At 39.9% G+C, this 27867-nt stretch overlaps 1 protein-coding gene across 7 annotated transcripts in view; it reads right to left on the bottom strand.

Moving 5' to 3' along the window:
- Positions 1-27867, bottom strand: part of ENOX1 (ecto-NOX disulfide-thiol exchanger 1) — a 380823-nt gene that overhangs the window by 132424 nt on the left and 220532 nt on the right. For 5 of the 7 annotated variants that reach the window (XM_074815634.1, XM_074815638.1, XM_074815637.1 and 2 more), the window contains 2 exons: positions 11912-12046; positions 10919-11056 (listed from right to left, as the gene is read on the bottom strand). In XM_074815634.1, the coding sequence (XP_074671735.1) occupies positions 10919-11056; positions 11912-11921 (148 nt within the window). In that variant the 5' untranslated portion in view covers positions 11922-12046. Of the gene's footprint in view, positions 1-10918; positions 11057-11898; positions 12047-27696; positions 27846-27867 lie in introns of those variants that run through there. The other 2 variants (XM_074815635.1, XM_074815636.1) reach the window with 2 other exon arrangements.

Genomic DNA, 27867 nt, shown 5'->3' on the forward strand with positions numbered 1-27867 from the left:
TTAAAGCTCAGAATTAACACCTTAAATTGCAGCCAGAAATTAGCTTAGTCTTAAGGTTGAAAGTCCTTAGTCTTCAGAGTCGATAAATCAGTCATGACAAGCCTGAACTGGCTATGGTTTATTATAGAATCAAGCTTGATTATCTACTTGAGGTAATTAGACCAGAACAAAAGGACACAAAGTTAAAAGGCAACATATGTAGGAAGAACTGAAAGTGATATTTTACTCTACACAGGCTGGTGAATAGCAAGAATGAACTTGTACTTGTACTTGAGATTTTTTCATATACTGAATTCTGGCTAATATCGTAAAGGGACCCCACAATATTTATAATAAGCAATTTATTAAATCAACTACTCTTGGAGCTGCTCAGCTGCAGATTGCCATTGCCTGCTACCTGCACACAGCCCTGAAAAAAAGACAGCAGCATCCAATCTCTCTCCTCTCACAATCCATGACCCTTCTCTAAGTCCCTAGGGGGTTACAAAAGTATTAAAAGCACAGTGAAGAAGAAAAGGATGCTACACATTTATTACATTAAAGGACAGTAGCACTGTGCTTGGGTATAAACACATTAAATATCAGGGAATTGAAAGAAAATAAAATCTGGTCACTTTTCTCTTTCCTGTCCTCTTGATTTTGGTAAGTTTATTGTTAATTTTAAGGAATATTTAATTTCTTTATGGTACTGGCTATTCTAGGAGATAAAGTTCTACAATGTCTCAAAAATACTTCTACAAAGCATGCTTGAAGGGCCAAAATTGCTATCAAAAGGCCTCAGAAAAGAAGGTTTCAATGATTATTTCTGGAAAGTCCAAGTATAGATCAAGTTCTGAAACAGGAGGTTTCCAATAGAAGACTCAAATAGATTTGACAGATGCCGCTCAAAAATAGGATAAAACTTCAACACTGCAGTTGGTTATAATATTCCACATTTATTTCTAGTGAAATGAACAAATACAATTGTATCAGAAAGAAGAAAAAGTTGCCCTCTCCATCCAATGCAGTCTGGACATGTCTCTTCTGAAACACAGCTCGTGCTGCCAGATCTTTATAAAAAAGGGGACAATAAGCACATCTGCACCTCCTTCCACAGTGCTGTATCCTCTAAATGCTAGCAAAGCTCTTTCACTTCCCTTTTCCCAATCCTTCTCTAAAAATCACAGCAGCATAGTCAAAGAGGAAGAGCAGGTAGGAATTGTCTGCCTCTTTCTAATGTGCACAATAGAGTTTGCCTGTTTCTCAGTGCCTGACTCAGAATATCAGATAAAAAGAGTTAAACTGCTTTTCACTCACCACCATATTACTGCTGTGCCAAGATACCTATAAAAAAAGCTACACAATAGGCAGTCAGCTCCGTAATCACTGCTGCTTTTCATGCCAATCAGCATTATCCCATTGTTTCCATGCAGTCCCTTACCTACCTGGTTTATCTAAGTGAAAGAAAACAGACCATATGCAATTTGGGCCAGGATTGACTCTTAAGTGTTCAGGAAGCATTTAACTTACTAGAGTTCTCTATCTCTAAACCTTTCCTGAAAAGAAATACCAAATAATTACTAAATAATGTAGGCATTCTGGTCAGGAGGAGGAGATTATTTATAAAGAAAATCATCTAGGGTCAAGAGAACCATTTTTTAGGGAAAAAAGAAATCTGAAAAAGAAATGTGCACATACAGGAAAGGCAGATAAAGTTGTTCTTGTTACATGAACAGACCTGTTAAATTTCTGAAGCCACAGTAACAGAATATCTTTAATATTTGGGCAGAACACAATCTAAATACATGCTGCAGAGTATTAGACCATATTGTATGTATTACGTTTAATTATCTTTCATCTCCACATCCACTAACAGAACTACTCCAGTGACCAGCTGCTTCCCATTACAGAGACATTACTCAGAGCTGGTGATGTCACGCACATCATTTGTCACCACTGGAGCAGGGTAAGGTGCGGTAAATCCACTGTTTATCTGAGTGAAGTCAGTGTTAGCAAAGTATTATGTTACAAGCTCCCTCACATGCCCAAGGATTAGGCTCGCTGAAGCCCAGCTTCCTTCTTCAATGTGGACCATCAAAAGACATTCTTCCACACTGATTACCTCTGCTGATATTTCACAGACAGACTCCTGCAGCGAACTGGATATGCATCTTTATGCACTTTGTGAGACCTAATTCTCATGCAATAAGCAAAGGGCATTTGAAGGGCAGGTGGCAGAAAGGAAAAAAAAATCATGCTTATGTCATTCATCCCAAGGTAAAATGTAGAAAGCAAGCTTAGCTTGCTTGCCTTCCAAGGGCCAAGCTCTAAGCCTCAACCTAGTCATACAGGCAAAGAGAGAGTCTGACTAGGGAAGAATAAAAGATTTTATAGCCCTTGATTTGGGGTGGCTGCCTGGGGATTCATTCATATTCCAAGTCTTCCCCTCCCAAGGAAGTCTTGCTCTGCGACTCCCCCAGGCTGTGCCATCTGTGCCATCCTGATCACCACGCTCTCCTGAGAGCATTCTGCATGGACGGAGTTAACAGTACTCTTGGGACTGCTGTGCCCATCTCCTGCAGACAGTCTACACAACCTGTAAATAGCTTTGGCTTAAGGGCTTCAGGTAGCATCACCTTTGCCTTGCCACCTAGACACCATGACTTTGCTCAGCAGGTTGCCTTCAAGCAGTCTGCCATTAACAAGCCTTTTTTCCCATGAAAATACAAACCTGGTATTCATACCTTGTCTTTGATTAGTTAAAATGGTCAATTTACTCTTTCTGTTGATTTCAATCCACAATAACTCAATTTTCCCATCAGCAAACTGTATATCACACAGGGATTACACTGGATTCCCCATGTCAGCCAAGGAAACTGGGATCCTTGGATGGGGAGTGATGTGTGAAGGGGAAGTGCTGCAGATAAACTGTGGTCCAGCAGAAGTGAACAGTCAGTAGCAAATGGTTCCCAACAGCCTCTTGGCTTACTTTATGCAGTGGGATGCTCATAATTACTCACGGGCTTTCTTGTCTAGAATAAACAAACACATGGAAAATAGCAGGAATGGAGGCCTTCCAAAGTGAGATAAAAGATGGGGAAAACTTTTGCAAAAATAAAATATTTCCTTATGTTACTTTACTGTAACTTCAAATAAAAACATGCCAAACAGATTTTTGGTGGTATAATTACCAACAGCCAGGAATTAAAAAAAAAACAAAAAACAAACCAAACCCCAAACAAAATGCCAAAATATCCAAACAATATGGTTTGCATCATAAATTTATTCTGGTATTTTGAGACAGTTAAGAAGAGTTATGCCAAATAGTAATCAGTCTGTTTTCCTAAACTATTAACTGGCCCGGACAAAAAAGTATAACAACAGAGAGACAAATGCCATATTCCTGAAAAACCCTTCACTCCACATACAATGCAAGCTTTGCACTTAGTAATTCCCTTTATGTGCCCCTGCTCACCTCTGAGTCTTGTTTATTTGGGACATTCAGCCCCTCACACTATGTTAAAAAGCACTATTAATCTTTAAGCGCCGAGCAGATTTTATTCATTATCTTCATCCTTGGCCTCAATTAAGGTCTAATATAGAGGAGGCACTTGAATGACCTAAGAGGCACACTTAACCCTGAATAGTGTGTCAAAGGCACTTAGAGTTTCTGCCACATTTCCTCTGGCCATTGAAACTCTCTCTCCTTTTTCTGTTGTAACCTGACTGTGTTTGTTCCTAGCACTTTAATGTCCCCTGGTGTGAAGTCTCCTTGAGTAACACTCACATGATAGAAAGTGTGATTAACTCTGCAGGCGCTTTTCAGGTCAATGAAAAAACCTACTTGTTACACTAATATATAATACTTCTTTAGAGATGCTCCCAGTGGCTCTACATATTGGGATTCCCACAGTACCTGTTCTCTTTCACTCTTGCTGCTCTCCTGTGTCTTGATAATAAAAATACATAGTTTTATCTGGGTACAAGCTCGACTCTAATCCTTTAGAGTGTGTTTCACATCTCTCTAATTATTCTGATTGGTCATTCAGATAATTTAAATGGCAAATCTCTTCCTCTTGACTAAAATGCAATGTTTCTGTAGTGAAGACTATAAAAATAAAGTAGGAAGGAACTAGAATAAAATTAGGAAAGTTATATGATTTTCTTCAGAGTATGCCTTACTATATTTCTCTTGCTCCATAGGCTGGCTTGTTAATGAAACACAATGCATAAACCAGGTTGGGAAGCCATAATAGCTGAGAAAATGCCTTCCGAAGGTAACTTGCAACTTCAAAAGGTTTGCAAATTCTATGGAAAACTCTTCAGATTTTATTAAGACTTTTTATATCTTCTTTTGCTGCCAGATATCAAGCCAGTGCAAGGTTGAGAACATGGGTAAACACACTACACTGCTGTGCCACCAGGCTGCTGAACTCTTCCAGCAGCTACTTGTGGTCTGCATCTTACAGGGGCAGGGGAACAAGAGTGTGTGGAGCATCTTCACCAGCTGCTTGTGCACGTCAAACCTTACTTCTGGAGTGTGATAAGCCTTAATCACAAATTATAGATGCCAAAGCATTTTTTCCTAAAAGAAGTTACTATCTTCAGGTCATAATACAAGTGGCTCACTTTAAAACTTTAGTGGATAGACCTTGTAATCAATTAACAGGAGCTCACTATTAATTACAGAAAAGGAAGCTGTGTTTTGTTAGGCATGTCTTGCAGGATTCGAGTAATGTGCTCATTGGCACATTGGTTCAGTGGCTAAGCAATGAAGTGTAGAAAAAGGAAGCTTTAATAGGTAATGGGATAACATGGGTAAAACGAAATGAGACTGCCAGATGGCTATCAGTGGCTCCAAGACTCCAGTAATGGAGAGGCCACAGAAGAAGTATACACACAAGAGTTAGCAGATTCATCTGACCAGATGACTTCTTAAAGTCTTCAGCACTGCTTAATATACAGTCTTGCTCTGGGAAACTGCTGAATATAATCAAATATACCTTGATTTCCTACTTTATTTGATTTTTCTTCATTAACATTACAAAAATAGTACACAACCAGAATAATGAGGGATATGTTTACAATTTAGTCAGCGTATGATGATCTGCCGTCAATAATAATTCATAAAGCATGTCTCATCTATTTTATGGTAGAAAGACACTGAAGCGTGAAGAACTTTTCCATTGACAAGGCAGACTGGTGATGGAACATTTAAGTCTCAGCCCACCCTTGATTTTTCTCATATAATCCCTAGAACTTCTCCTCTGCATAGGAATCAGTGACCTCTTGAGATACTGGACTGAGTGAGTAGGAGAAGGAAAAGCCATCATGCTAGTCCTCCCCCTGATATGCCCATCACATGGAAAAATGCTTGAGACTAATTGGAATCTGAATATAGTGATTGCCCCTGGTTACAATCTTAATTCTGAAGAAAGAGTCTGAATATTACATCTCCTAAGACTTGGAGGTTTTGAGCTAACAAAATTATGGGAGGGATATTTAACCTTGTGTCTTGGGATTTAGGAGTCTCTAGATCGAAATTTCCCCAATTTTTCTATTATCAAAAAGTAAGTCTAGGTTTACAGTTTCAGGATTGCAACGACTTATTGTCACAGGTGCTGCTTCTGAAAGTGAAGTTTTGCTGAGTTGTGACTTGATTTGGAAATATAACTTCTAGTTTAGGGAACCCTGTTCTATATATTAATGATCAAGAGGAGAGCCCATCAGAGGCAAAAGCACTTCAGCGCTCATTTGCTTTGTACATCTCTCCCTGTGAAGTATCTGATACTCAACACTGTCAAAAGCACAATCCTGAGTGAGGTGACCTGATTGGAACTGACAGCTCCTATATTCCACTGAAATCAGGTCAAAAGACAAGTGTATGGGGAAAGCAAAGACAAATGGAAAAACAGAAAGGTTGATGTAAGTGTCTAATATTTCACAACCTCCAGTGTCTAAAAAATACATGCCTGAGGCCACAAAAATGGTGTATACTTTTTATACACCTTTTGGTAAGCAAGATGTTAGTCTTCAAAGCTTCCTAGTCTCTGATTGCACTAGGATTTCGTACAAGTGGTCAAAGTCTAACTTCAGCAAAAACAAGACTGGATGCCACTGAAAATGTTAATATCTTGAGGCTGAGGCATGTTGGCTGGACTCACATGGAAAAGTGTGCCTTAATAATTCTCCTGAAAATAAGCAGAAGGCATCAGTTTTCAGGCATACCTTTGACTTCTAGACAGATCTATAACTTTCATCTTGGATGTCTGCCCTTGTGGTTTATTTTTCTCTGTAAGAGCACAAATATGCAGCACAGGGCATGAGTTTAACTAAGTCTAAAAGAATTACCACTTATGTACCACTCTGCATGTTCATTTGTACCAGGGAACCTTTTGACATACACCATTTTTGACTAACAAGTGTTTAGGTCATCTAAGTCATTCTGGAGGAAAGCATCTCAAAATTGCTTCATGTTTTTCAGGGTGATGGTTCATTAGTGAAAGGAGAACCAAACTGAACCAGAGAAGTAAATAATTTTCCTGGCAGGATGTCTTCCTTTAGAAAACAGGTGACCTGATGCCATTTGCTGAAACAAATGAAAACATATGAACACTAAACTCAGCAATGCCAAAATTGGCTTTAAAAAGTACCAATGCAAAAGCAAAATAAAACATTCTCATTTGGCCTGAGGTCACTGAATTTTTCTGCTAGTCCTAAAATGTAACAAAACAGCAGACTCGAATGTACTTGAAAGATGTACTTGAATGAGAGTTGATGAGTGCACAAAGAGGATTCAGATCTCAAAAAGGTAGAGTACAAACTATCCTTCCCTTTTGACCTGACCATTTCTCTCAAAGTCTCAAAATGTCGAAAACAGCAATTTTAAGATTTTCTCCAATCTTTCAGAATTTTTTTTCCTCCAGGCTGAGACCAACTGTGAGGAAATTCAGCCCAAAAGGCAATTTTTTGGAAAAAAATACAATCTGCTGGAATGGGAGGTTTGAAATGAAAATGCTTTTCAGTCGTAACTATTCCACATCAATCTTTAACACTTTAACTAATGCATTATTAAACTACAGTTTATTGTATGAATTATGTATATATAATGTATAAATGTATATATTAGTGTATATGTAATGCAGTAGCCAAATATTATGGAAAAGGTAAGCTTTCTGAATAACAATAAGTGTAAGTAAAATATATGTAGAAACAGAAGAGATATTATACAACTATTAACAAGAATCCATCTTTACAAATGAAAGGCTCTGACATTTGCCCAGATCAAAAATCCAATTCTACAGCACTGGGAGATAAAGAATTAAATAGAGTGCAGATATAATCTAAACTGGTATTAAAAGGTTAGCAGTGCTTAAAATTGATTAGTTACCAAGACCAGAGAGCCTACATCCCAGGCTGTGAGAACAGTATTGGCCAGATGTTGCAGAAGCTTTAGTTGTCATCTTAACAAACTCTCAGGCTAGGTAAGAACTTCACAGATTGTGAAGTGGGGAGCATAACAAGGCAAGCATCCCAGCATATTACACAGCAACAAAGTTAACAACAGTTGGGAAAAAAACCCAACATCAAAAACCTTTAAAAAGACTTAGTAGATCATATGGGCTCCATACCTAAGGGAACAAAAATGCTGAGCAATATAGGAATTAGGAACCAGCTGGTTTGGGGAAGAAAAGGCTGTGAATGGATAAGTCCTTTAGAAACTGAAAGATCAGAGAACTAAGATATGTCAGGATATAGATGAGTACCATACACCAAATTTCAGACCATCACAGGTTATGTAAAGATACCCAGGAAACATCACACTCCCTCCATGATTAATCTAAACTGCTTACTGCTTTCCTAGCTGTCATCAAGGCAGAAAAAAAGAATAAAATACATTTTTAAAGACAGACAAAAAGTTAGCACTGCGACATGGGTGTGTCATTTCCATCTCTGAGAAATGTCACAGATGACAGTTGCAAAAACAGTATGTGACTGATGACAAGGATGAGTTCATTACTAGGATTAATTGCAAAAAAATGAAAAAAGTCAGAAAGGGCTAAGGACTAGTTAGATATTTGGTCGAATATGGCAATGCAAACTCTCACTGAATGCAGATACAGTAAATACATTATAGCAAATAAGTCTATAGTCTTTTCATGGTAAATTATGGTTTTGAGATTATGGATTTGCCATGAAGAAAATGTGTCAAGAACTTACCAATGATAAGGAAATATAATGAAAAGTCAAAGCACCTATTTACCTTGAAAATACAAGAGAGTCTCAAACAAAGGAAAGAAAAAGGAAAGAAAAGAAGTTACTCTGCATCCATAGAGAAATCAAGCAGCACTCCAGTAATTAATATTTATTACTTATGGCACCTTTCATACATTGAAAATGCTGAACAAATACCAACTGACCTGTACAACACTCCTACAATACGTGATACACATAATTTTGGAAATTACAGAAGGCAGCTGTCAAGGAATTAAAGTCCTGGAGATCCTCCCTTGTGGGGAAAAGCATTGCACATGAGATGAGGCTGCCATGTAGGGATTGTGTAGCACACCTGAGGAGACAATTTACACTGAAACTGGAGAGACAGAGGAAGAAGGGAAGACAAAAATGTGGGCAAACCTCCATGGGTTATGCAACTGAGATGCTTATAAATGAAAGCAGCAGAAGCTGATTTTGACATGTGGCTATTTTCAGGTTTGGAGGTAATAGAATCAAAGCTCAGCACATCACCTGCAGGCAAAGCCCCACCAGAAAATGGAAAAAGTTGTTTCCCCACCAGCATGTAGAATCATAAAACGTCCTGAGTTGGAAGGGACCCACGACAATCATCGATTCCAACTTCTGACTCCACATAGGACAATTTAAACCATATATCAAAGAGCATTCTCCAAATGCTTCTTGAACACCAACAGGCTTTGGGCCATGACCGCTTCCCTGGGGAGCTTGTTCCAGCGCTTGGCCACCCTCACAGTGAAAAACTTTTTCCTAATAACCAATCTGAACATCCCCCAATGCAGCTTTAAGCCATTCTCTTGCATCCTACGACTGGACACCAGAGAAGAGATCAGCGCCACCCTCTGCGCTCCTGATTATGAAGAAGTTGTAGACAGCAATGAAGTCTTCTCTCAGCCTCCTCTTCTCTAAGCGGAACAAACCTAGTATCCTCAGCTGCATCTCTTAAGCCTTTCCCTCTAGTCCTTTCAACATCTTTGTTGCCTCCTTTTGGACACACTCTTAACATTTTTATATCCTTCTTAAATTGTGGAGCCCCAAACTGCACACCAGTCAATGTGAGGCTGCACCAATGCTAAGTAAAAGTGGGACAATCACTTTTTTTGACTGGTTAGCTACAGTGTGCTTAATGAACCCCATGGTGGCCCTTTTGGCTATCAGGGCACATTGACTCATACTGAGCTTCCTATCAACCAAAAACTCCAGGTCCTTCTTTGCAGGGTTGCACTCCAGCCTCTTGTCCCCCAGTCCACACATACATGCAGGATCACACCATCCCAGGTGCAAAATCTGGTATTTGTCCTGGTTAAACATCAAACGGTTGGTGATTGCTCAGTGCTCTAATCTACCCAGATCTCTATATTAGGCCTCTCTACCCTCAAGGAAATCATCGGCTCCTCATAATTTAGCATCATCAGCAAACTTACTGTGGACTCAACTTCTGTGTTCAGGTCATTGATAAAAACATCAAAGAGAACTGGCTCCTGAGGATCAGATGACTTTGCTTGTTTCTTTTAATCGGGAGCATGGGGTTAAAGCCAGAGACCAAGAATGAATTCACAGCCTCCACCAGCTAAACTCTCTGCTTGAGACTGATTCATTATAAATCAGCTTTCTTGCAGCTTAGTTTACCCGCCTGTAAAACAGGTAATTCAGAGCCAGACCATCAGCTGTGAACTGGCACAGCTCCACTCAGTTCCCAGTCTCAGAAGGGGGCATATTTGGCCAAAATTAAGCGTCACGCATCCTGGTGAGGCGGGCAGAATGATTTACATCAGACCTGGCTCACTGCATCCATGTCTACATGGACAGGTGTAGACATGACAGGATGCTGCTCTGATCCAGATGTTACACAGATGTTCTTAAGCTGAAGTGGCAGTGCAACTTCCAGAGGGGATCTGTCATATGCCTGGCATGTGGCTTGTGTCTATAGGGCACCCACCCATATAAAAATAATTTTTCTTTACCTCACGGAAGCAATGAAGTTTTATTAATCCCAACTAATCGGGCCTTTTCTGTTGACAATGAAGTCTCATATGTCCAGGCTTGTCTGTGAAACATTGATGGTTTCAAAATATTATTTTTATTATTGTCAGAAAAAGAGATCCCCTGCAACACTCTCCCAAACTATGTTTGGGAAGTGAAATGACAAAATCAAATAAGAACAACCTCTTGAAATTCAATTTATGGAGTTAGGCAGAAAGTAAATAAGCACACACCCAATAGGAAAGCTTCACTTCACTAATATCAACTGAGCATATGAATTGAACAGGCTTCATGATTTTATGCCCAATTAACATAACTTCAAAATCTTTCTCCGGTCAAGAGTTCCCAGCCCAGGGTATTCCTTGGCAGAACCTCAAGACATCCTGTTTGAACAGAGAAACAGAAACAAATGTTTTTCTTACGTGACCTGCCTTCTGGTCTTGACCCAGCATAAGGATCGATGGTTTAGTTGTTTAATTTCCCCAAAGATTTTTGGCTCTTCCATAAGATTAAAATATAATATAATATGGATTATATACCTACTACAAGAAGAGACTAATACACAGTATGCAATATTGATCATAGGTGATGTTTTCAGAATATAAAAATATAATATCCTCAGAAATCATTTCAGATATTTTTTAAAGGACCCAAAGAATTCATGGACCGCACAAGTGATCTCTTTAAAAAAGAAAAATCTTACCTGTCACAAGCTGTTGTCCAGCTAGTCCTACTGGAACCATCCCCAGGTTATTCATAGCTGTAGCCCAGGCTGTCGGATCAGTGACTGACATGTTAAGTTGTGTGGTATCTATAGCTATACTTCCCAAACCATCAGCTGCTGCAAGAAAAGAAACACCCTGTAAGCAGAGAAGTCAACATGCTAGGATTTTAACCAAAACCTTCAGTGAAAATGAGATATCACAACCACTGCTTATTTTGGGTTTGTTTTGTTTCATAATTATGATTCACCTCTTAGACCATTGATAATAGTGCTTGGTATTGTATAGCAAAACATAAAGACATTGGAACATTCAACAGACATTTAATGAAACAAGAGTGATTCAGGCTGGTTATATTTTCACCATGAGGACAGTCAAGCACTGGAACAGGCTGTGCAGTTTACCACCCTTGACAGCACTCAACTTGATAAAGCCCTGAGCAACTGGTCTTACCCTATGACTGGCTTGGATTAAGTTTGAGCAGGAGGTTGGATTGGAGACCTTCTGATGCCCCTCCCAACCTGAATGAACTGCCCTGCAATCCTCTGATATGATTTAATTATATACAATCTGTGGCAACTTGTCAGAAAGCTGTGAGAACCAAACACACCCCAAGGAAAGACCTGTTTTGCGTAAGGTGCAATTTGTTTTTGTGAAAGATTTAAAAATACACTAGCCCCTAATTAAAATGAAGTAAAACCAAATTGATTCACTATGGGAAATACCAAGTTTTGTTCTAGAAACGAAAGAGAATTATCATGAATTTGGTCAACATAGACTGAGCCCAGGCATGGATTTTCCTGGGTTGGGGAAGGAAGAGTGGGTCGCATAGCTAAGGGATGGTGCCTTTCTGATACTGAACCCCCAAACACAAGGTGTGATCACACATTTTTGTTTTGCCCTTCCCCAGTCACAGCTGAAATCAGCTCTTTCCAGCTATATTCTTATGACCTTTGCAGACCTGAGATATTTACCGGCAGCCATTGCTTTTCCCCAGTTCCTTTTGCTGCTGTTAGACTTCTTCAGCTAGGAATAATTAACTACTGTATTAGCAGCATCTTGAGATGGGATATCACTGAACGCAGGGCCCACACACAGCTCATTAGGCTCTGAAAGAGAGAAGATGAAATCAGCTATCAAGAGCCACAGTCAGAACACAGTTGCAAAGTAACAGACCACTCTGGGAATCCACTTGAAGCTCCTGCCCACTCCCTCTAGATCACCAGCCCCAGCCTCCTTGCACGCATTTAGTGGCCGCTGTAGAGGCATTTCAGTGAATGCTCATCCTTGCCTGCTGAACAAACAGTGCCACATATGAACCTGTCAGACCGCTGAAAAGCCCTTCACAAATTAGGTCTTATCAGCAGCTACACAGCCTCCTCAGCATGAAGGCATCAGCTGAAAGAACATATTAAGGGATGAATATGAGGTTTTTTTAACTGTTAACAATTAACTGATGTTGTAAGGTTCAAGGAAATAGTCTCCTGTTCTGAGATGAAAAGGGAAAAAAAAATACTCCGCAATGACTTACAGAATGGACCCTGCAGAGACGTGGAAAAGTAAGAAAACCTAACAAAGCTGAAGATGATGCCTGCTCCTTAACTAACACCGTATCTTTGGCTTATAAAGGTTAGTTAGCTCGAAGCAAAGGTGGAATATCTGCTTCTAGCTAAAACACATTGCTTTCATCCGGTATCTGTGAGACCATGAATTTTATGTAAGGGTAACATCTTGCTGTTGTTACTGTTGTTTGTGAAGCTCACCACGTCAGTGCATCAGCGCATCGCTGGTCGGAAAGGAGGCTGAATGAGCAAACGGGTAAGAGGTGTGACCAAAGGCTGTGAGCTCCCACCACTCCCAGCAGAGTGGGAAAATGCTGGGGTGAGGGTGATCACAGATATATGCCCATGTTAATCTTTGTGTATTAGTTACACGTGACTGTGGGCAACAGTAGCCACACTTGTCTTTTTTCATGTGATGTGCATAAAGTACAAGACAGAAAGTTTTATATTATAGTTGCCTGACACTGTACAGATCACTTCATAGGAACATGACCACATTAATAGCTGTGAAAGTGAAGAGTCAGGATCAGACAATGCTGTACATTTTTTAGTATGTTGTGATTTTCAAATAACCAGTTTAAAAAGCATTTTGTTCAAATCTACAGTGGGTCTATTTAAAAGTCAATATTTATCAACTCTTAATATTTGAATTTGCAATTCCAATTCTTATTTGATCTCCACTATTCATTATACATAACATAAAATAATTTTATGGTAAAATTAGCTTTTAAAAAACATCTATAAACACCAAACAAACATTGAACGAAAGTCCTCTGCAGGGAATGTGACTAACATAAAGCAAGCCACACGAGATTTATGTCAAGTTTTTAAAAACTGGGTGTCTCCTGTTCAGCTCCTTAAACTTGTACTTAGCTCTTTCCACTCAGGCTATAAAGTTCTGACCACAAACATCTATTTCAAGGTTAGAGCTGGCTGAGTTATTCCTTGTCAGTAAGTTATTTCTCACACAGTACAGCCCCCCTCACTCTATGAATCACTCCCAAATCAATCCTGATTTACAAATATATGCTGAATAGCCCAGATGAGAGTGGTTCACTTCTTCCCGTCACTGGCAGCCTTGTCGCCCTGATGCAGGAAGGTGTGTCTGAAAACCAATAGCGATGAAATGCCTCTTCATACCTTGCCATGTGCTAGTTGCTTGTCCCCATAATGCATCACCCTGACTACTGGGGAGAAAGGAGGTGCTGCCCCATGGTTTTGGGGCAAAGGCATCTCAGACAGGTATGGATTATTGGGGTAGGGCATCATAAAATGGGTGTCATACTCTCTCTGCCACCCCGTCCACCTGTTTACTGCCTTGGGAAGTGTGAGCTGGGTGAAATAAAAAGGTCTGCTGCCGAACTCTACACTCTCTTCCCCCCAAACCCATGTTGCAGTTGGACTAGCTCGGCAGAAATGGGAACTAGTGCATAAAGAGTCAGACACTGGGGTAGACAAATGCACCTCAGCCTACTGGGAATTAAGAGGTGACATTTTTGGTGTTTGCCTTCTACCAGGTTGTCCACATATTTCAAATTTTGGTATACTTTCATGAAATAGCCACAAGGATTTGTTGAAGTCCTTGCAGAGGAAGAAGAACATAACAGCAGAAATATGAAATAAAGTAGAATCAGTGGGTTAACTGGTGAAACTCCTGTTGTACCATGCCACCGGCTCTGCCCAATGTGCCATGAAAGTCTTAGCTCGAAACATACTCTCATAGCTCATGCTGGCTCTGGGTGGCTTTGCTTTCTCTCTGGCCATCAAGTCTACTGTTTTATCAGCAGGACCTGGATGCAGTGCAGGCTGAACCAGGGGAAAAACCACAAAAGAGCATGTTAGGAGGCTAAAGTGGAACTAGTCCCATCTAACCAAGAACTGCTGCAGGCTATTTGGCAGTGGAAGAGAGCTGAATAACAAGCATAAATGCACCTATGAACACTGAATAATTTGCAGCAAGCTGTAGGCAGAACTAATGCTACATCCTGAAGGACAGAGCCAGTAGAAACTAGCTCTTTTAAAAAGAAAAATAGTAATTGTGAACATCCCTTCTACTGACAACTCACTGGTTACATTAACACAGAGCAACATAATATGGCTAAAATGATCTCACAGGCATTTCACACCTGATTTAGACTCAAACATTAGCTTTTGTTTAAAAACTTCTGAAAATTCGGGTGGGGAAGGTTTCATTAATGCTTAAAGTAAAATAAGCTTTGAGCAAATTTCAGCATTTCTTTGTATAGCTCAGACGCTGCATTATTATACCGGTCATGACACTAGAAACAAAACAAGCCAGGGAAACAAATAAACCCTCTCACCAGGTCATATAAAAAGCAAAGTGCTGTGTTTGATGAGAAATACATCTACTAGCAAAGATTCTTGTTTTCTTAAAAATAAAAGGAAACACTGTGATACTGGTTAAACAGGCAAGAAAGTGTAAGTTTATGCAGGGATCCTGAGCAGACATTAATCAACATCGTTTCACTGACATCACATCTTTAAAAAGCATTCCCGATTTATAACTCATTAGTACTCCTCCAGGCATTAATGACCCAAAGATATATGTAAAAGAAATCTGTGTTTATAAACATTTGTGCACGGGAGTGTTGAAGGTTAAACTTTTAGAACAATGCAGCAATATTATGCTTAGGTCAAGAAAGATGTTCTTTGTATATGTTAAAGCCAAAGGCATCCCTAATCAGAAGAACAAGTAGATAGATTCTTTGAGCAAGGACATCCCGGAGCAATTAGACCTTGAAGAGGATGCATTGCCAACTTGGCAAGCAAACTCAAGGACCATGTATCCTTAGCCGAACTACCTTCATTACAATACTAAAAATCACGCCCATAGGTTAACAAGACCCTTGCCCAGGTGAAGACCCTTCCCCTGAGCATGCATAGTAGTAGAATTATTGTGTCAGCAGTATTATAATGGCACGTAAATTACTAACCAATCATTGTAGAGAGGATGGACTTGGAAAATTACTAACTCTGCAAGTTTTGTGTATAAATATAGCACGAAAAGTCCTGTTGTTGTGCTTGATTTGTTGGAAACCACCAAGCACATAGGCTTGCGCAACCCTAAAAGTGTGTGATTATTGACCTATTGCACACCAGGTGACAAATCCACTTCTTGGACAACAGAAACAGCTTTACTCCAGGGGAGTAACTTCAGAAGCAAATAAAGCTATAATCCTGATTTATAGGAGAAAATGTGTAAAGACTTCCCTGGAGGTTTGGGAGGGGTAGGGATGTTAATACAGACTTCCTTATTTCAGAGCTTCTGATTAACAAAATTTTAATGCCAAACACTTTGTAAAGCAGTTCCATGTTACACTTTTTGTGTTCTCTCTTTTTGCAGACACCATGCAAGTACCAGTTTTTGGATGGTGGATTGTGGGAGACGTCTAGACTTTCCTCAGACAGGTTGTCAGGAAGATAAAGCACACTTAAGGCCATACCAATGAGCACTTCTCAGTCATAGCAGTCATAGCAGATTGTATTTAGTACGCATATTTTATACCAGGCAATTAAAAGCAGTTACCCAAATGAATACAGAAGTCGGTTATATATTGTGCATCAATTATCACAGGCAATGAATGCCATGAGACAAAGAAATTAACACAACATAAAGCTAATTCAATAACACAGCAGATTGCTAAGTTAAAATCCTACCCTTTAGATATCCATAATACCACAGACAATGAATTATGACATGGAGCAAAGCTGATTAAATGCATTACTGTAACAAGGCTCTGTGGAGTGCCCAGGCCAGCAGCCAGCCCCGGGATGCAAGGAGGAGGTTCTCTGCCTAACTCTGACACTGACCTGCTAGGTGACCTTCAGTCATTTCACCTCTTTGTCTAATTTTAGTGACCACTAAATCCTTCACGGAAAAGACTGACGCCATCAACTTTTTGAAACTTGGGACTACAAGTTGCAAAGAGATTAAAAGTTATTGGTGTTGGTTCTCAAGACAATGCAGATGGGAAGGAGCAATGTGTTATCTTGTGAACTGCTACATCTAGGTGAGTTCTCCAGTTCTTAGAAGAATGACATGTGCAAAGTGTTTGTTATTGTTCACTGTGATTCATAGGACAGTGGTCATGAGGTTGGTCACACTCCACCTGACCTGCCAAAGTACAGGTCATTTACCAGGCTAGCTTCAGCTGTCTTCTAAAATATATCAAGTGTTTTGTAGGGGTTCTTTCCAGCCTTTTTATTTCTCCAGCTGCAGACAGGACTTCAGCAAAGAAGGAGGAAAAAGAAAGAAAAGATAGACAAGGATTTGCTCAGTGACTATCCATTTCTTCCTGGCCATTTTAGGATTAATAAGAAAGCTGGGAGTAGCAACAATGAACATGATACTTTTGTGCTGTAGCCATCCTATCTGGAGTACATGAAAAAAAATAACATCTCCAATGCGATTCTGAAGATGGCTTTTATTAATAATACTGCATGCGTAGTGTTTCAAGAAGAGGCATTGTCTCATATTTTTGCACGGTTAGCGGTATGTTAACACCTAGAAAACATCACTTAAATTCTGAAATTAAAACGAAATTGAAGGAAAACACACATTTCTTGCAACAATTTGCAAAAAACCCATTTACTAATTCAATTAAATAAATACATGAGGTACCAGAGCATTTTTGAAAAAGTGTCTTATTTTCTGGAATGGGATCCTAAAGTTAGGCTTCTAATGTATGCTTCAGTCCCCCGCAGCTCTACTGAAGAGAGGCCAGTTGCTTTCCAGAGTCTCCAGAGACTCACCCAGTTTACCTGGTTTTGTCTGTCACATCTCTCTCTTACAGGAGGCCTTTGAAAACAAAGATTGGTTCTGCAGGAAATGGCACTTTCCTTAAGAAAACAGCTTCATTAGGCACAAGCCAGTGAAGAAAAGCAGGGTCCTACCCTTAGAGCCTAAATTGGAGCACTGGTTATGTGTTCACTTACATAATTCTGATCTTTTGTCTTATGACTGAATTATAACACCTTTGCTCATTCTAGATTATGCCATTAAAACTATATTGTCATTTTATAAACTCATAAAACATATGCTGCAGCATTAACAGATTTTACTTTTCACTATGTACACTGAATATGTAGGTTTTCGCATAAGTGGAAAGGATTTTCCATCAATTTTCACTGGAAAACAGTTAATGAGTAAATCATGGCCATACTGATAGGACTAAGACAATTTAGAGAAAAATCACAATATAGTTACAGTTTCCCTCTAAATTTAACAAAGCCAATTTGCACAAAACACATTTTCTGGAAGAACTGCTCATTTGAGATGCTGCATTACTTAAATTCTCTGCCCCAGCACTTTTTGAAGATAATACATAGTACACACAAAGGCCAGATTTCCCTCGGAAAGCAGAACACTGGAAGATTTCAACCGTGAAAAAAAAAAAATAAAACAAAGGTCTTCAAGATAAACAGGTGTTCTCTTGCGATGCTCCTTGAAAGGTCACCTGGTAATATTTCATGCTAAATCCCAAACTTCACTGGCATCTCAGAGCAAAGTCTTAACAGGGTACAAATGTGCTTTTTCTTTTGTGTGTTTTTTAGTGGCTGCAGTCTGAATATGCTGAATTCTATAAATAACAGAATCCGGAGGCATATTGAGCAAAGCATCATAGAAGTCCAGCTTAGTTATTGAAAAAGCATATGCAGTTCCAAAATCATCTGGAAGGGGAAAAAAAAGCAACTTCGCAGGCTGGTAATGCAGCACAGGCTTGATAAAAACAGGTCTGATTATTCCTTGAGCACAAAACACTGTTGTGAACTGATGATGGTATCTCCGTTTTTCACTCTGCCAAGATGGCTTGCAATTGTGAATCACTTACTTCCAATTTAAGAGGGCAGTGGCTTACTGACTAAATCAGGCTAATCCTTCCTTTAAATTTCTGCATTTTAAGACTCTGTATTTAACAACACAAAAAATGATTCTGAAATCTTTTAATTACTTACAGCAGTATTTTAGTAGTAGACCTTGTATCACACTGTTCTCTACCAAAGTCCACTAACTGCTTCAGAAACATGACATCCCACACCACTGTATTTCAGACAACAGAGAAAACACCCAAAGCAGGTCCTGAGCAAACACACTTCAACAACTTCACTGTAAGGCTGAATACTGAAATGAGAGGTGCTGAAATGCCTCCTTGATGCCATAAAGTACCTGGGCCAGTCATTATGAGGGGGCTATACATGCTATTTCTTATCCATCAGGGCTTGAGGGAACACCAATATAAATCCACCACACTTATCAAATACCTACTCTACTGTACAATGTCCTTACCTCATGTTTACTAGAGCTACTTCAAGCAGCTGCAATACAAAGGGTTGTTTGGTTGTTGTTGGGTTTTTTTAAAGAAAAATGGACAAAGTAAAGGAAATAAAAAGGAAAAAAAAGACCAAAGCAAGCTGGGACACACTTCCAGAAAGAGCATTTTAGCTTCCTGGCTAATCTAAAGTGAAATCGCTCCCATGCCACCTCCTGAAAAAATGAACAGCTTGACGGGTAAGGCCTGTCTGTGGCAAAGCCCCAGGGACAGTATCATACAGTCCATCAGAGGCACGGGAGCCTCGTTATTGAATTTCCAAATGAACACAGACTGCTCTCTTCCAGCCCCAGAAGACCAGGAGACAGTTGAGTTTCACATGGCAACATTATGTATGGAAAATCTATTTTAAGTAACTTTTTAGAAGTTTCTAAAACACATTCATTATCATTTTTCTTCTCCTTCAAAGCCTGTATAATTGAACTCCTGGAGTTAAAGCAGCCTGTCTTTTCAGGCAGAGATTCATGGGGAAAAAAATTCTTGTCAGTCAAACTATTTTCATATTTTTAAAATACACTCTTATCATTGGGCCAAATTGTGAACAAGAGGTGACATCTAACTGTCCTTGGTCAAGTGCCTGGGTGATCTGCAGAGCACTTTTTTTTCAGAGTACTGAAGTGATCTAAAGTCATATTGATCAAAATTTTATGCAAGACTATCAAGCATTCTCTCAGTGATGGCTACTAAGTGAAGCTCTGGAAAAGAGATTTAGGCTTGTTTTATTTGTTTTAATTCACAGTTTCTGGTGATAAATCCTGCTTAAGAGAAAAACTATCTCTTCTATCAACTTACATCTGTCCTCACTTCAAAAGCTGCCATCCCCTCTTAGTACATCACACTCAGGATCTTTTCTTCAGCTACCAGCTCTGAATTGGTAGTGTGCTCCCTGGTCTCATTTATCTTGTATTCCTTCCATTCCTCTTAGTATATCTCCCGTTCTTCTCCATTTACCTCACAATACTCTTTCTTGTTTATATTTGTATTTTTTTTGTTTCCATCCATTGACTCCATGCTTCTCCTTACAACAGAGGCACATTTCTTGCTTTAGTCTGTCACAGGCCATTCCCTCACCCAAATATCTCTTCACAGCCAAGACAGTACTGTCTGTTATACTGTGCTGTTTTAATAGGGGAGGGAAGGATTCATCTCACCTAACTTCAGCCAATGCAGACTTCTATGCTTGAGCTTTCCTACTGCCCTTGTTGCCAATGGGGAGAACAAGATACTTTTGACAGCCTGTTTCAGACACCTACCTCTCTAGGCAATGAAACATAGCTTGGAGGTACACATCTCACTTCTCTGGCTAGAAGTCTACACTGTAGTTTTGGATATGAACATCTGCTTTGTCAGATACTCATGGGATGAGATGAACTGGATTGAGCGAATTGTGCCTTGGGAGTACCACTCAGCTACCTGCATGCCGTATGAATCCCAAGATGACACTCAGTCCCAAGAGACTCGGCTCCCATTTCTGTCCTTTGCCCAACTGATAACTCCAGCACAACGAATTTCAGAACAGAAATCACGAGTCAGTTCGCAATAACTCATAAGAACGTCCCCAAATATAGATACATATGGATATTTAGGGAGAGACGGTTTGCTTTCTGTTTTGTTTTTTTTTTCCTGCCCATCCCCAGTGAATATGCCAACATATGACTATTAGTGTTTGACAACGGGAGCTGCCCACTCAAACACATTTCCTACAACTGTGATGCCCTACATCTGCCTGTTCTCTGGAAAGAGAATTCGTCTTGGACCTTTTCTTCCTACTGGCAAATTAATCCCATCTCCTCAGCCCCATTTCTTTACCAGACAACTCTCTTGCTCTTTGCAGCTCCAGTTTTAAAGATCAGTGTGGACCACACAGACCTCTCAGCTACCACAGTCCCCTCTTTCTGCCCATCAGCCTTGGGCAGGCTGCTACTGGCTTTCTTTATCCTTCATGCCATGTTTGGGGGCAGCATCTTACTTTGATTAGGAGGTGAAGACAGCTACAGGGAGTTTCCTGCTGTCCTCTTTCTCTTCCCAGGCTGTTTGCTGTGGGTAAATGAGGGGAACAAAGAAGATTTCCCACCTCCCACAGGATGGAGCAGAGCTTCCAGGCTCCTTCTGCTCCCTCATACCCATTAGCTTTCAGCAGAGGTTGAATTAGGTTGCTAAGTAGAACCAGGACTTTTGCCTGTTTTCTGTACGGTTGTGTATAGGATCACTAACAAGTTACTGTAGGGCTGCAAATTTAGGAATATCACATACTCAGTGGGTGTGGTCTTCACAGGACACTTGGACACCTTCCTTCTCTTCCACTGAGGGAGAAGCAATCCCATATTTAACCCAAGGTCAGATCAGGAGAAGAGTAGTTACTGTGCATCAGCTATGATCAGGCAACAAAAATTATTTTGAGGCTTCTCCCTTGTAACTAGCTGTCAGGGGGTCATGGCAGAGCAGTCTTGAGCTGCAGATCACGGTGAATATAATGATGCTGAAAGCCCTCCCTCCCTCCCTCCCTCCCTCCCTCCCCCTCTTGGTGGTCCTGCTGTACCTTTACCCAGCCAACACTTCCACTCCTCTTTCCCTGAAAGCTTTTTTGTATGTGCATTTGCTTTCTCCAATTTCAATTACAATTCTCCAGGGCAGGAAACCATGTGGATTTTCACTCAGGCAGGGCTAAAACCTACTAGAAACCCATCGGTCCTTGTGCTGCAATTGGACTGATGTTGGCTTTAGCCAGGAGCCCCCTGGTAAGCCAGCAATGCTCTGAGATCCAGGGGCAAGGCCACCCTCCTGCCAGGCTTCTTCATAGCACCTCGTGCAGCCAGGCTTTCAGCCCTTTTGAGACTTCTCAGATGCTACTGTGATTTAAAATTAGGAACACTGATGATGATAGCATCCCCCTCTCTACTCATGCAGGTCTTTCACCCACCATTTTCCAAAGTGGTGTAGGTTTGTTTGTCTTGTCTTATTTGAATTATAAGCTCTTCAGGGCAGAGAATTTCCCTTTATCTATGTTGGTCAAGTACAATGTAAATTTACTGCACTATAAAAATATTTTCTAATAACAAAGGCAATAACAAGAATAATGTATTTACTTTACTGTAATACAGTATTTCCAGGCTTCAAGATACAATCAGAAACAACCTAAAGTCAACAAGACCAAAACAGATTTGCAGAACATTTAACAGTGAAGCGGAAGCCATGAAGTCACTGTGTGAAACTTTGGTAAATTAGTTACTTATATTCATAAATAGCAGTTGTTAGTGCAGTAAAAATCCTTGCAAAGTGGCCCTCTGGAAAATATAAAGCAGAATGTAACCAGTGTAAACCAGCATAGCACTGATTCACATGTGTATTATAAGGGCCACAAATGGCCTTCTAGTTACTTTTTAAACAAATGCAATGTTAATACCTTCACTGCAACATTATGAATAAAGCATTTGGCCTGTGGCTATGAATATGGTAACAAATGGCTTTTGACTTGTTTGTTTATATTGTCATCCAGCAAACTTCTGTACCATGCTCCCCTGGGACTAAATCTTGACTTCACCCCTTGAATGTGCAGAGAACATAGCCCATGTAGAGGCACTGAGGTGAAGCAGTTTCCCTCAGCTTCCCCTGGTGTAGCTTGATGGCCACCGCTTGGTACCCTCCCTACAGCAGCACAGAGCTCTTCTGGCACACAGGAGGGGGAAAAGGGTGCCAGGGTCAGTGTCCATGCCTCTTTGGCACCTTCTCTGCTCATGTTGCTAATGGTTGCTTTGCTCTTTTAAGCTCCAAGGTATCAAATTAATCAAAATAATTGTGATGATGCAAGGGATTAAACTGACAGGAGTATGAACTGCCCTTGTTTATCCAGGTGATACTACAGAAGGTGCAATGCAGATTCATGTAGAGAACAAAGCCCTGTCCTTTGAATTTACAGTCTGCACAGAAAACGTTTTGTGAGACCGGTGTATTTCTGTCTAAAATATATGGTTTAATTTAGGAGCACCCAGGTGACACTAGCGGCTTGTGATATATATGCGGTCAGGTTAAATGACCTCTATGTACCTTCTTGCCTGAAGCTCACAGCAACAGCAAGTGGAGCAGTTTGAATGGATCCCATATATTACTCTTTTAATTGCCTGCTAATATTTCTTTCAGTAGGAAGACTAATAGACTCCTATCTCCAAATGTCTTCCAAACTATCCAAAACTGCAGTTCAGCCAAAACAAATAAGAGGTCTTCAGTTCTCTAAAAATGGAAAAGCAGCTGGATGGAGATTCCTGTTCCTCATATAACTCTGCAACAGACCTTGGGCAATTAATTTAAACAGTCTATGCCTTGATCCCCCACCCATGAAATGGTGTGATAATACTTTCTTTATTCAACATTTTATTAATCTTGCCTAGTCAGGCTGTTCTGTGCTTATGGGGTATGTCCAGCAACATGGGACCATGACCTGGGCCTGCAGATAAGACAGGATTTCATTAGGTCAAGGAATACTTTTTTCCCTAGTAAAAATCAAAACCAAAGCACAGTAGAACAAACAAAAAAAAGACAACGATCATAATTTCTTATGGAATCGCTGTCTATCCGAATGCAGAGAAAATAGCAAGTTTCCTTTAAAAGGACTTGCAATGAAATTCACACTCTGTCAGGTGTAAATTACAGCCTGTATCTCATCTTGTTCTATCTACAGCTCCTTTCTTAGTCATGCATAGCAGCAGTGTACAAAAATATTTCCTGCGTGTGATCAAGCGAGTTTGGGCACATAAGATGCAAACAAAATATGAGACTTAAAAAAAAAAAAATGTTTAGTGGTATGTTAAAAGAAAACTAAAATTTTGTAATCATGCCATTTCTCAATCAGATAACTGATTTACTTGGGAACACAACTGTGTCTGGGAACACAATTCAAATAAATCTATGAAATATTTTCTTTAGAAAGTTACAGAGAACTGAGGTAGCTAAAGACAAATGACTGAAAAAAAATAAATTCCAGGAACATGATTATATTGTGCAATCACAGCTATACTAGATCACTTAAATTAAGTCCTGATCATAATAGATATGCTCAGTGGAATAGCATGGGAGATATGCTTTTCATCTTTTTCCCCCCAGTGTTTTACACAAGACCTTCTGATTGCATATGCTTTATGACCTCTAATAGATTGCTTCAGGCAAATATCTATACACCATACTAAACGCTGCAGAAACCCAGTTTCATCTATGCTCATCTTTGGAGCAGTGAACTCCTCCCCAAGTCCCATGGGTTGGTGACACTGTGAATTGCATCACTGGCACACAGTGAAGCATCACCAAGTTCAGGAAGAGTCACCAGATGGAGTTGTAGCACATTGTTGTGATAGTCCATATTTCAGGGTACAAACAAGATTTCAGTCTTGGTAGAAATTCAGTGTGGTTAATCTTCTTTAGGACAACTGTGTCTAGGGGCAAGGGAGCAGCATATTCAGTTTAATTACATGGCCAGAAATTCCTGAGATCGGAAATTCTCTAAGTTGGCAATTTCCTTTCATTCAGGAACAGTTTAAAAACTTTTTAAACTATTAATCTATCTATACAAAGACTATACCTAAGGTTTAATACTGATTAGCTCTCCAAATGCTTATCGGTTGGTGAAGACTTGATATCTGCCACAGCTCAGAGGAGAAGCAACAATTTTCTAGATTATAATCAAACCCCTTTGTTGGGCACTCAAGTTAAAAATTTGCTTGTTTGAATAGTGCATGAATAAAACAGATTTGTATGGTTTCTCAGTGATTGAAAAGAGATGCCATACCTGCTACAAATGGCTACAGATCCTCTGAAGAACCTGAAGACAAGGTACCAGATTTTCCTGTTGTCTCCAGCACAGTTTTTGCACTTACCAGGATAAGGCAATCAAGCTTTAACCCTTTGCTTCCTAGTAATCAACATCTGGGCCAGTAAATTCAGCTTAATCAGAGCCCATGCATGTTTCTAAGGGGGCTTTAATGATGGAAAGATTCATTCTCTATCCTATCTCAGTAGTACTAAGATTCATGTATGCAGGTCCATCACTGAGAATGGCCTGGCCTCTGTTATCATTAATTGAAGCATGTTAAGAGACTTGGCAGAAAAAAAATCCAAATTTGAAATGTCAGGAGACAGATCCATCTAGTTTCACATCCTGTTGTTATAATATACCTTAATTACAGTTAATTAAGAGATATTGTACCTGATGGAAGAGCATCTGACACAGTTTTTGTGGGTGATTAAACATAGAACAGAACGATTTATTTGTTGAATGCAGGACCTGTTTATTACGACTGTACAACTCTATCTAGAGTACCATTCCTATTACATAGCAAAACAAAAGAAAGTCACAGGTCAAAAATATTTCCCTTGTCTCATGATGCTTTAATATTCCCTGATGTCTTCTTAAATTTTCTGCTGCTGGCCCCTTAGGACTCTAGTCCATGATCCAGCTCCCACTGAAGTTAATCAGAGGCTTTTCAGATGGCTTCAGCTGAGCCACATCAGATCCTAAATGAACAGCAGATAGAGGAAAAGGCTGAGGGAAAACAAGTGCTACAGGGATTGACCTCTGTGGAAAAACAATGCAGTTGGACACAATGTCAATGAGAGCTTCGATACCATTTGTGAAAGAGTAATCTTTGATTTATCGGAGGAGTGCTATTAGCTGAAATCCTCTCCTCATACAGTATAAAATACAAAAAGTGGAAACCCAGACTGAAGCTGTGAGCTCAGCTTCTGCTGGTGTCAATAAAGTTTGCTCACACTCATTGATCTGTGGCTGTATATGGCCCTGAAATATGTTTTGCTGGGCTGCCTGAGATCATTGCTCATGCTTAGAATAGAAGTGGCAGGATTGGTTTTATCACTGAAAAGTAAGCAGTGCACGTCTTCTGCCTGAAAAGTAACCAAATTAACATTTGTGAAGTAATCTTTTTTCTCAGTTAAAAAAAAAAAAAAAAAAAAGAGTAGCATTATTGGCTAGATTGCTTGTACCAGAAAAAGTCTTCTTTTTCACAAACTATGCACACTGGTTTCCTAAACGCTTGTTTACTCTGAACTGCAACAATTGTGATAAATCATTTGCTATTTACTCTTTAGTGTAACTACATGCTTTGGGCAAAGAATTTTGTATTATTATTTATTTATTTTTAAAAGCAAAACCACTCTTTTAAAGCATTTTTCCATTCCCGGTTATGGATTTTATCTTTGATATGTGATCCAGCTATTTAACTACCTCTCACCACTTCTCCCATGAATTGTTTATACAGCAACTTGGCAGCATAATTTGCATATCACAGGAAAGATCCCATTACATGTTCCCAGAGGTGCGGTTTCACCAGCTTTATCACTTTCTGCCACCTATGCATATCCCTGAAGCAGAGTGTCTGGTTAATCCAGAAAGGCACTTCTTCACTGCCAATAGTAATTAAACATTAATGGTGCAGTTACAAAATTTTCAGTCACTCAAAACTTATCTCCCCATTGTCTTCGATAAATATAATAGCTAAAAAAGATATTTATCTTTTCATACAAATTTTCCTGTTGCAGGAAGATCACAGAGCGTTACCTTTACTGTATTCTGTTCAGCTGTTGCAGACTTGACCTAAAATAACTAGATGAGGAACAAATGCACAAAGAAAGAAAAGCTGAAAAGAAAGGAAACATGCTTAGAAACAGAGTAACTCAATGTACCACGGAAGAGATGGAGAACACTTGGGGCTGGACATAGTATTTGCTCTCCAGACTCTTAGTCGGTGACTGAAGGGGACAATGGCTCTAACTGCAGGTTTCCTAGTGATGGAAAGCCCATGTTTGGGTGGTCTTTTCCAACCTAGACAATTCTGTGATTCTGTGATTCTTCACCCATTGTATGAAACATTAAAAAATTACAGCAGCATAACTTTCACTGAGAGGAACACTTACTCCAAGAGCATTCTAGCAACATCAAAGCATACAGCCACTGGGGATCAAGGGACAGAAATTAAAGGAAAGCCAGATCCACACCACAGTCAAACACCAACAAATTTCCTTGCGCAAAGCATTGCTGCCTCCAGATGTTTTCCCAATAAACAGACAAACAGTTCTGGCCCTCAGAGTCATCCAACATATATTTGGGTGGAACAAACATTGAAGATATTAAATCTTGCTACCCTTGATTGTCCCTGTGAAAATCCACCTTGCAGTGAAAGACTACACGTATGAAATTTCAGAAATGCAAACTCAGTTTGGGTGAAATTTGGAGTCTGAGATCTAGAGTAGGTTTATGAACAAAACCAGCCTTCTCAGAAAGTACCCCAGGCAACCATATTAACCCCCCTCAGTTGCAGACAGTGCAATAGCCACCCCAGCACCTTTCTTTCTAACAATACGACAAACCCACAAAATCCCGGCTATTGAGTCAGTAGTCTTTGAGTCAGAAAGTCAACCTCAGTGAACAGTGATTGAAACTTGTTATCCTCCCATAGCCTGAGAGCATGTTATACAGTGGAATAGCCAGCAGTCACAGTGACAGAGCAAAAGGCAGATTAAGCACAGCTGTCCCCTCAAGTCCAGGGATAGCCTGGTGGGCAGGAAGGAAAATCTGAGCTGTTCCTGCCTGTTTAAAAGACAGCATTTCATTTTCGAGCCTGTCAGCGTGATCCTTTTTGAACATATTGTTTACTGACATGCCACCCTGACATTTTGGTTTAGTAGTACAAAAAAAAAAAAAAACAACCAAAACAAGAGGTAAGGTTATAAAATCAAATACGATGTTTTCTGCATGTTAAAAGAAGTATTGCTCCCACAGAGACCTGGAAGCTCAAACCGCTGCAGCGCTGTGCCAGTACATGAAAATCAAAAAATGGAACTGACCTGGGTTTCACGGTTCAAACATGCCGTGGCAGGGAATCCCGGCACTACTTCCAAATTCAACACTCGAATAAACACAGTTGTAGTTTCTTGAAGTGGATGCTTTTAATGCAATATGAAAAGGGTGAGAGAAAGGGCATACTCCTGAAGCCTATATTTCTTAGGTAGAACTAA

This window comes from Strix aluco, chromosome 2, assembly GCF_031877795.1.
Source record: "Strix aluco isolate bStrAlu1 chromosome 2, bStrAlu1.hap1, whole genome shotgun sequence".
Taxonomy (NCBI): domain Eukaryota; kingdom Metazoa; phylum Chordata; class Aves; order Strigiformes; family Strigidae; genus Strix; species Strix aluco.